The following is a 10,799-nucleotide window of genomic DNA, read 5'->3' as shown; positions in this document are numbered from 1 at the left end:
CATCCACCAACTCACATATTTACCTTTTTTTTTAATTTGGTGAGAATATTTAAGTCCTACTCTCTTAGCAAATTTCAATTGTACAATACAATGTTACTGTCTATAGTCACCATGATATATTTTAGATCCTTGAGTCAATCTAATCCAGTTTCTTCCCCTTCTATGACTGATAAAATTATCTCAAGTTTACTATCATGACTTTGTGACAGTAGTTAATAAATACTTTGTAAAAGAAAATATTTTGTAAAACAAAAATGTTGTCACATTTAAAGCTATAAATGCTAGACTCAAAAATAACACACACACACACAAAACCATACACTCTTATATTGTTTTATAGTTTATTTTAAAAATGATAGTAACAAATGCTCTTCCCTTTTGGGGGAATGACATATCTATTCTCAGTCGATAGAGCCTTAACAGGTAACAGCATTTTGTTCAAACTGAACTTATATAATTGCACAAAAGTCATACAAAGCATTAAAAAATGCTCAAAAGATTGCAGTTCTCCCAGATCCTCATGGAGCACATCCCAATAGGCCTTGGCCTCAGTGGGGACCCCTGATCTGAATAATACTGATGCTCACTCCAAGCTCCTCAGTGAGGCACAGGCGGAGGGGAGAGCAGTCGGGAAGACCCACGTGCTTTATGACGGTGGAATTCTGTTCTGCCATGAGGGTTTAATGATGTATTCACCTTCGCATATCAGGATTGTCAAACACTTCAGATTGAAGTATATTTGCGCAGGCTTAAAATTTATCCCTATCAGCTTAAGTTTTGGGCTACAGAGCCCACTTTAGGAAACTAAAATTTAAAAAAATTAACCACACCATGAAAACTTCTTCCAAGCAGGGGCCTTTATGCTGCCATCATCCTGGGCCCTCAGTTTCTAACGGACACACACAAATAAGTTACACTATCATCAATCATATGCCGGGCGAGGGATGACAGATAGGGTCAAACTCAAATCTAAACTGTTTTATGGAAGGCAGTTATTGGAAACACTGTTACAAAGGACCGTGAGGTCACAGCTAGACTGGGGGGACAGTCACTGTGCTGTGCTTGTGATCTGACATGGACACGGGACAGGGAGAAGAAGCACTCCTGCATCATATCTGCAATCTTTCTAAGATTAAGAAAGCTGAAGAAGATGTTGGTTATATGAGTTTTGAAAAATATAACAAAGCCAAGTTTTCTATTTTGAAGAGTTACAATGTCTTTCTACAGGGATTAACTTATTTTATGGATCTTAATCCCGATTAAGATATAATGTCTAGAGCAAGAGTTTTCCATTTCTGACCTTACAAAAATTAATGAAAAGAGAACAATGTTTTGAAAGAAGACACACAAAGAGAACTTTAAGTCACCATGAGAAGTACCTTCCTAACTTGGGTATGACTGTGGGAAGAGAGAGTTATTACTTCATATTTCTACTGCTGTGTTTCAAACAAAAAAGAATCCTGGTTTCTTGATTAGAGGGAAAAATGGCAATTCCTGAAAGAAAACCATAAAAGTGTGCAGCAGAGGCCATCCAGATACACTTCTTTCATTTAGATGACATTGTTAATATTTCAGCCATATCTTCCATTCAGGGAGAAAAATTCTGGTGTAACATTTGAAAGATTTTTTAAAGGTTACAGTTTCCACTAGGAGAACCTGGTGTATATGTAAAGTATATATTATACTGAGACCTGGAGGGAAATGTGGGGTACATCTGTGATGTGGCTAAGAATGAATGAGATTCCTGCATTGTGCACAATTATCTGCTCAACAAATCCTGAATACATCAGACAGTCCCCAGACCACTGCTCTGAGGTGTTCACCACGTCATCTCTTGATGGTTCTGACAGTCTGATTCAAATGTTAGCTGCTGTGGTTAATCTGGGACTCAAACGACAATATGGCTGGGTCAGGGACTACAAACCATCAGAAGAATTCCGCAAGAGTCATTCTTGCAACACCTGCAGAACTTGCCAGGAATCTAGCTGGAAGAAGTCTGTTTCATTTCCAAGTAGGCTGTTATACATAAAAGCCACCTAAGCTTTTATCTGGAAAGTTGAAGACACAGAAAATGATTTATAGGAAGAAAAGGAAATACTGTATTTCAGGATTGTAAATCAACAAAGGAAACCCAATTCAAGAGAAAGGTTGTTGGGTCACAGAGGCCCAGGAGCGAGAAGCCGGAGTTGTGGGTTTACTTTCTGTCCTCTCCTTTTAGAAGGTAACACAGGACTGAGAAGCTGGAGGAGGCACCAAGGGCAGGCACAGGGATGACAACTGCAGCCATGCAGCCATCCATTCCCACAGCTGCTTAGCAAAGCCAAGCGTCTGTGGCTGAGCACTGTCAAGACATAAACTGTATCACTCTGATTTATACCATTACCTTTGCCTCCTGATGCAGTCACTGCCTGTCTGCACTGGATGCTGTGCCTCGGGTTTTTCTGACAAGACAGGCAAATCTCTGGCCCTGCAGGGAGTGTTAATCTCCTATCCAGTGCTTCTCTAATGCAGATACATGCTCAAAAAAACCCTTCAAATTTATGCTCTAACAATCAGAATGTTTTGTGCATCCTGGCATCATATTCAGGTTTAAAGGAGGTGATCACACTATTTCTTAAAACTTCCTTCTATGACAGAAGCTCTCAAATAAACCATCTGCAGTCATCTGGCCCTGTTCACTTTGCAAACTGATTTCTGTATAATGACATCCAATGCCAGGTCGAGAGAAATATGAGCCTTTACCAGTGCCCTCCCAGTGCTAACGTCCAAGAAAGGAAAGGATTACAGGGTGTTTACCGTGACTCGGTGGGTTCCATATTTTGTTTTTATCGGCACTAGAGGAAATCACAGAATGATAACCAGGGTGTCTCTCTAAATACTGGGTACCGTTCCTCTGACTTTAACAGGATAAGCAGAGGATCTGCCCTTGGCCAGGGAAGCAGCCACAAGGGTGTGCTGTGAGGGTCAGTACATTAAGAATCTATACAGAAAGTGTGGATGTCTGGGAAGAAAATCATCTTGAGGTCAAGGACAGATGAATGGGGGTCTGATCTTTAGCAGACACATATATACTTTTCTTTCTTTTCCATTTCCTTATCAAGAGTCTAAACACCTTCCAGGTCCCAGGCAACCAGATAGTAAGAAAGGCTCAAAACGGTTTTGTTCGGTAGCTAGGACTGTTGGACTCTGGCTGAATGGTGGGACCGCAGGACGCCAGTGCCTGAGGGCTCCTGTGGCTCCTGCAGACACATGGGCATCTGAGTAGGTAGGTAGGTGGCTGTTATGGAAGGCATGTACTGGCCACCCACAGTCACTGACAGGTGGCTTCTAGTGCAGGCAAGGACCTTGGTGATTCGCTCAAAATATAAGCATTACAGAAAAATCTTAGATGGATTTTGGCAAAAGTGTAGAAAGGGAAGGACCTGGAGAGAAGGAGAGAATTTTCTGTATGTTTAACTGTGCTAACTGGGATGCATAAACATACATAACCAAGATCTTTCTTTACATCTTAAAATTAAACTTGTCTGGGTCATTAATTCTACAGAATTAATGTTACTAAAGTTGCAGTAACATAAAGTCCAAAAATTCAATTTTCCAGATTTCTAGCTACTTAAAACAAAAAAGACCACATAGACAATTATATACACTCATACAGCGGCTGCACTCCCCAGTGGAACACACGGAGACCCCACCGGAAGCACAGGTGCACAGAAGCCAGCGTCCACCCCTCCTGAACCTGAGACGCACATGGGCCGCAATGAAGGTCAAGAGGCCTTACTGCATATCTGCTCAATGTCATTCATCTCTTTGGGACAATCTGCAGAAAGGATGAGAGGTGAGTCCTCAGTCACCACTACATCATCCTCAATTCGTACACCAAGACCACGAAACCTCTCTGGGGCGTCTCTGTCATCCTCTGGAATATAAACACCTGAGAAGTAGAAAAAAGAAGGTGCTGTTCAGAAGTAGCAGCGCCTGGATGATCTGGGGCAAGTAAGTTAAACTCTCTGTGTTACAATTCATCTATAAAGCTGGGATCCTGACGGTACCCACCTAATAGAAATGTGGAGACTAAATGAGATAATATGCATAAAAAAGTCTGGTACATAAATGGTCAGTAAATGCTGCCTACCGTTACTAGAGCTATCGTGACATTACTGTGTTTGCTGGACTACAAGACCTATACAACTGCAGCAATGGTGACCGTGGTTCTGTTGTGTCCCAGTGCCGCAGGCAGGCCACTGAAGTTACTTAATTGACAAGTATGTAGGTACATATTGGGAACCAGTAAATTATATAAATGCATTCTTTCTCTGCCTAACAGTCCCTTGGAGAAAGGGCACTTCAGTAAAATAAAGACATAATGCATTGAAAAATGTATTTAAAAAATACTGTTTAGATATTATTAGCCTCAACAACCAGAAGCTGCAGAAATACTCAAATAAGCCATAAATACAATTGATGTATGTGATGTAAGGAGGGAAAAAGGAAGATTTTAATGAACATTTGAAAAATTCTAAGAGGCCAAGGTTCCCTTTCTAACCATTAAGTCAGACAGACCAGGTTTTTTTATATTAAAGAATGGTAAACTTCCTTCACTGTACTCACAGCTGCTATTCTGTGATAAAAAGACAAAGAGCAGCAAAGGAAAATGTAAAGTCTAAGGAAGCGCCCAGGTGCCAACTAGACTGGATTCAATGGTACATAAGGCTACAGACAGCAACAGACGCCTGGCCTCAAAGGGTGGCATAAAAGATGTGTTCCAGCTATAACTTAACATAATTTGGAGGTGAAAACACTTGATATTTGAGATTGAGATCTGCTTTCATGACAAAAACAGCATCAGTGTTTAAAAGTGACTTGTGATTTCCCTTCACACTTCACCACGGCCACCACTTCACTGAATGCTGCTCAACATTCACACCGTTCAAGGCACGAACCATTAGATCGCCAGCTTTCCCTGAAGCTTAGGAGAAAGGATTTGGATACCAAAAAAGCGGAACAATGAAGGCATTTCAGTGCAGTTTGCAGAGGAGCTGCAACTGAGAACATGGGGAGTCTGAGTGGCCCTGCAGGAAAGCACTGAGCAGCCCACCACTATGGCATGGGAGACTAGTTCAAATTGGCCCCAGCAGAGGCAGGGTTAAAAAAAGATTTGTTTCTTAATATCTACTTATAGAAAGTATTCCCCGCCTGTTATTTATTGGAGGAATCAAATTAAACAAATTGTGCGATGTTGAAGAAGAAAGCTCAAGAAAAATCAAAAAGTTCCCTTCTACACTGGAGAGATTCATTTTCCTACATCTCCTAATTTGATTGCTTTGGCTCAGATAAAAATAGAGTGTTTACTTTCTATCTGACAGTAGAATTATGTGTTCCAATGGACTGGAGGCTGCCAGCACCTCCCCTTACCTGGCTCCACTGTGATCACCATACCCGGCTGTAGAGGGAGGGAGCGGGGCATGTCTGGAGTGTCATGGACATCCATCCCCAGGTAATGGCCAACGTGATGTGGGCAGTATTTTCGAGCAGCCTAGGAAAGAGTATCACAGTGTTATTAGAGCAATGACCCCTTAAGGGGAATGTTGGGCAGACATAAATCTGAGATATGTGTTCATACCCTCCCCGCCCACCCTGGTTCTGCCACTTATGTTTAACCTATCTTTGGGCTGATGCTTGAGACCTGATAAATGGCCACCTCTTGCATGCAGTTCTGCCAACGGCATTCTAAGTAATCCATGTTTCCCTCCCTACTATTGAATATACTATCCACGTGCTAACCGGGGTAACCCCAGTAATGACTATGGCAAATGGAAGTCTCTTTCCTTGGGGGAGGGAAGATAATTATGTTAGAACAGCTTTCTTTTCAATGTGCACACGTCCCTCTCAGGAAGCCTACTCTGGAGACCCTAAGTATCGCACAGCAACTTGTGGAGTAGGCGTGAAACATCAAATAACACAGTAATTATTAGGCACTTGCCAGCCTGGATAATTCTATCTGCTGAAGATTTGTTGGCATGAGCAGGAATCTATAGCTTCTTTTTCTATTGATAAAAAGAACCCCTGCAGCCTAAACTTGGAGATAGGAGATGCCTTAGTGGTCTGTTTGGCTTGACCGCCTGGCATCTTAATTTAAAGTTGAGGCTTTAAATTTTTACTGAACACCACATTTTGGATGCAGATGAAATTCCTTAAAGACATAGCAATGAGGATATTGTTAAAAGTCTCAACAATGTTACAACAAATATTCTCCCCTGTGACCCCTACCTATCTTTTCAAAATCACTCCAAAAGAATTAAGAGTTAACGTCTCCTTTTTTTGTCCTTTTCCACCCTCTCTGCAACAGACTTCATTTTACGTTTTCTGAAGGTGGAGCTAGTTACACAGGATGCAATGAGCCAGAATGTGCTGCCATCTTCTGGGAGAAATAAATACTGAACTTTTGTTTTACTCTATCAAAAAGTCCCTCTTGCAGGTGAAGAATCACAAACACCATTTCCAAGTCTAATTAGCTTTACATAGGATAAAAACCAAGCGCATGTCAGGTGTTCTTAAGAACAGGGGTCAAAAGGAGTGAAGTACCTTGAAGGCATTACTTTCCTTACTGGTCTTCACAATCCCCAGTTCCTTCAGCTTCTGCCCTATCAGTGTCAGCATCATGCTGTAGATGTTCTCCAAGCTTGTTCCAGGGGAGCACAGGCTCAGGCAATCTCTCTGGACCTCTAGAACAGCTTCATAGAGTTCTGCCTGAGGCGCCGTGAACCTGGGGACAGGAAAACCAAAGAACTTGAACTTGGAATTATCTGATATTGCAGGAAGTTTGCTTCTAACTTGATTATAAAAACTTCAAGACAGTGATGATGGGGCATTGTTGATATTTAGTCAATACCAATACATCATTAATGACAGGAACTTAATCCTGCCTAGATGCGCAACAGAAATAGCAATAACCCTTCCAGCTGGGGCAGCAGCCGATAATACATGGGGTAAAGCTAGAAGATGCACCCAGCTATGAACGCAGTCTGAGGGCCACACTGGGCTCACCCTTGATCCTTCCCACTTTTTTACCATTAAAAAAAGACAACCAAGACCCAACCAACCAACCAACCAAACAAACAAAAACCTAGAGCCTAGGGATCCGTTTCTCACAGGCAAAGCAGATGTCATGATATAAACTAGTCAATACTTTGGCTACTAGTAACTTACTAGTTCCTAGATAATCTCAGAGTAACAATTTCTTTAGCAATCATGGGGGGAAGTAAGAAAAAAAAATCAAGCTGGGGTTGGCATATGATATATATTTTTTTAATTTTTTAAAAAAATTTTTGGTCGGGGGAGGTAATTAGGTGTATTTTTAAATTTATTCTTTTGTTTGTTTTTTGTTGTTTGTTTTTTTGGTGGTGGGAGGTAATTAGGTTTACTCATCCTGAGAGGAAATACTGGGGATTGAACCCGGGACCTCACACATGCTAAGCATGCACTCTGTCACTTGAGCTATACCCTCCCTCCTTATGATATGTATTTTTATACATTTTTGATGGGATTGTAAATTAGTACAGGCAGTTAAATCAAGGGCCTTTAAGATTCTCATAAAATTTAAGTCTGTAATTCTGCTCTAAGAATCCATCCTGAGAAAACATTTGAAATTCAGAAAAAGCTGAATATACAAAAATGTGATTTTTAAAATAATGATAGCGGATACAGTCTAAATGTCCCCTAATAGTGGTTAAATACAACATAATGGTATAATAAACACCTATGTATCCATCGCCCAGGGTCAGTCACTGGCAGCACTGTTAATGTTTGTATCTTCGGTGAGAGTACCCATACTCCACTCCACCACAGTACTAGTAAACATTTTTTAACAATTCTTTTTAATGTAAATTTCACATACACTGAAATGCACAAACCTGAGCTGTACAAGTCTGACAAATGGATGTGCCGAGGCTGCTGAAGCTGAGGACACTGAACCCCTAAATTTTGCTGAGTCTTCTTTGTTAGTAGCAGCAGCCCTTCCTCCCGTCTGAGGAGGTTAACCTTGTTTTGACTGAGAACCTACAGTGTCTCTCCTGAGGCAGTTGCCTTGGTATTTGCTTCTAAACCTACAACTAGATGCTATTCCCAGCAGGTCCTGAAAAGTTAGGTACAAAGCGTGACCCATGACGAGAGGCATTACAATCCAAAAGGAACTGCATGACTTTCCCTATTTATACAGACAAAAATCTGGGAATATGTGCAGAAATGGGTATTAATGTGTGGGATAATGGTGGAAGAAATACAAAGTTGGATCAAGCTGAAGTTATTGATATGGGTCCACAAAGGAGAGGGTCTAGATTCAATGCTGAAGCTTGTGGAGTCAGGCTCTAATGGTTTATGAGGTTGACTGGCTGAAACATGGATCAGAAGGTAGCCTACACTAAATGAATTCAAATGCCAGCACTACTGTGCTATACTGGAGAAAGAATTCTGCCTCAGGGATGCAGTATCAACTTTTGCTTGAGTTTCCAGCCTGCAGTTCTGCCCTCCAAAATTCAGACATGCCAATCCCATCACTGCTTAATTCCTTAAAATCAATCAACCAATCATCAGTCAGGAACCTAACTACCTACCTATACATACACACATACATAATATATGGAGGACTCTGATTGATCCAGATCCATATCTGATACAGAACACTGCCAACCCCCTAGGACACTCCCCATGCCTGTTCCTAATCAATCCCCCACCTCCAGAGGGAAATCCTGGTTTGATTATTTTTACCTTACTTTTTGCCTATTCTAGAACATCATGTAAATGAAATCATACAATATGTACTCTTCTGTGTTCAGCTTCCTTCATTCAGCACAATGTCCATGGTATTACTTCAATCAGTAGTTTGTTCCCTCTGTACTGCTAAGTGGTATTCCACCGTATGAAGAGACCACAAGTTGTGTCTTCATTCTCCTGTCGTTTCCAGCTTTTGGCTATTGTGAACAAAACTGTTAGGAATATTCTTGTATAAGTCTTTTGTGGACATACGTTTTCATTTCTCCTAGGTCAATACCTAGAAGTGGATTTGTTAGGTCAAAGGACCAGTGTCTATTTAACTTTATAAGAAACTGCCAAAAACTTCCCCAAAGTGATTATAGTATTTCCCACCACCAAGAGCAATGTATGAAAGTTCCAGTTGCACTGCGTAACTGCCAACACTCGGTGTGGTTGGTCTCTTTTATTTAAGCCATGCTAGTGGATGGGTAGAAGTTTAATGTGCATTTTCCTCAATGACTAACAATGATGAATATATATAGTTGTTCACATAGTATTATCCTTTGTTATTTTCAGGTTTTATTGTGATATCCTCTTTCATTCCTGATCATACAGCTTGAGTTCCTACACAACAATTTGTACCCTATCTGCTGAAAATTTCTTTTGCCGCAGATAAAACCTTTGGCTCACACTTTTCTTCTCTGGGCATCTTCAATATGTTATTCTGTTTTCTTCTTGCAGAAAGCATTGTTTTTGAAAGTTTGATAAAAGTCTAATTTCCTTTCCTTTATTAATCATGTGTTCTTTTTTTTCTAGATCTCAAAAGGAATTTTTCTTTTTCTTGCAGGTTCAGAATTTTACTAGACTATGTCTTACTGTTTTTTTCTGGGTTGATATTCTCAGGTACATGGTATGCTCTTTCAAAGGTAGTTTCAAATATTTTTTTCTAATTTCAGCAAAATTTTATTGAATTATAGTTTTTAGTGTTTATTCTGTCCCCTCGCTCTAGTTTTCTTCTTCAGGGATTCCTTTATATGTATATTCTAACTTCTTTGCCTATCTTTAATATTTGCCATTTTTCTTATAATCTTTTTTCTTTTTATTTCATTTTGATTCTTAAAGTTTTCTTTCGTTTCACCATCTATTTAAGGTTTTATTGTGCTTCGTTGCTGTTGGGTACCTTTAAGTCTAGACTTTTTTCTGGAATGATTTCAAATTTTATTTCTAATTCTTTCCTGAGTTTGTCACTTCATTTCTAAGATTTTCTAATTCTGATTTACATTGTTCTTTCACGTTCTGAATGTTCTGCTTAAAAATTTTAGGTTGTTCTGAAACAGCAGGCCACTTTTTTATTTTGTAGCCATGTCTTTGTGGCATGCTTTCATCATCTGTAGGGATGTTATTCTGCTCCTTATTCTCTTTTTGCTTTTAATAATTCTGTGTGATTTAACCTAGATGCTTTTTTTACTTGCTTATTTTATGTGAAATCAATTTTCTTGTACTTTTAGAGTGAGGCAGGATTTAGGAAAGATTTATGCTTCACAGAATGTAATCTGCTTTTTTGGTGTAGTGGTAAAACATATGGCAACTGCTTTCTGATTTTTCCTGGTTTAGTTCCTCCCCTCCACTGGGATTTGCAGGATCTCATTCCTTCCTCTCTCTAGTCCCTAACCTACTCAGTTTTAAATCTACTTCCAGCAGTTCCCCTTAAGTCTGAGCCCCTGTCCTAGAAGGGAGCCCAGCACCTTCAGACTTTCTTGAGCCATTGGATTGGCAAATCCTTCCTGTTTTCAGCTTCTGTTCTCAGAATGGCTCATCATCCTTTTAGTGAATAGTTGTTGGGTATTTTGGGGTTCTCGTATCATTCTCATAGCACCCCCTACAATTGCTGCCTCCTTCTGCCTCCCACACAGATACTGATACCACCCAGGCCTTGTGGCTGTATGTAGTGTGTTCATAACTGTTTGTATATTGAGGTTTTAGTGACACTCCATCATGTAGTATTTGGTTTTGCTACCTAGTTGCTCTATTCTTATTGGACAATTTGGAGA

The 10,799-nt window shown here is 40.2% G+C and overlaps 1 protein-coding gene across 1 annotated transcript in view; it reads right to left on the bottom strand.

Annotated features, from left to right (window-relative positions):
* Positions 1 to 320: 320 nt before the first annotated feature.
* Positions 321 to 10,799, bottom strand: part of XPNPEP3 (X-prolyl aminopeptidase 3) — a 46,640-nt gene continuing 36,161 nt past the window's right edge. Inside the window, 3 exon segments of the mRNA XM_006174711.3 lie at positions 321 to 3,931; positions 5,413 to 5,533; positions 6,583 to 6,763. Coding sequence (XP_006174773.2) covers positions 3,765 to 3,931; positions 5,413 to 5,533; positions 6,583 to 6,763 — 469 coding nt within the window. The 3' untranslated portion in view covers positions 321 to 3,764.

The sequence above is a fragment of the Camelus ferus genome, chromosome 12 (assembly GCF_009834535.1).
Source record: "Camelus ferus isolate YT-003-E chromosome 12, BCGSAC_Cfer_1.0, whole genome shotgun sequence".
NCBI lineage: Eukaryota > Metazoa > Chordata > Mammalia > Artiodactyla > Camelidae > Camelus > Camelus ferus.
The sequence above is the reverse complement of the archived record's forward strand: the minus strand, read 5'-3'. Positions and strand labels throughout refer to the sequence as shown.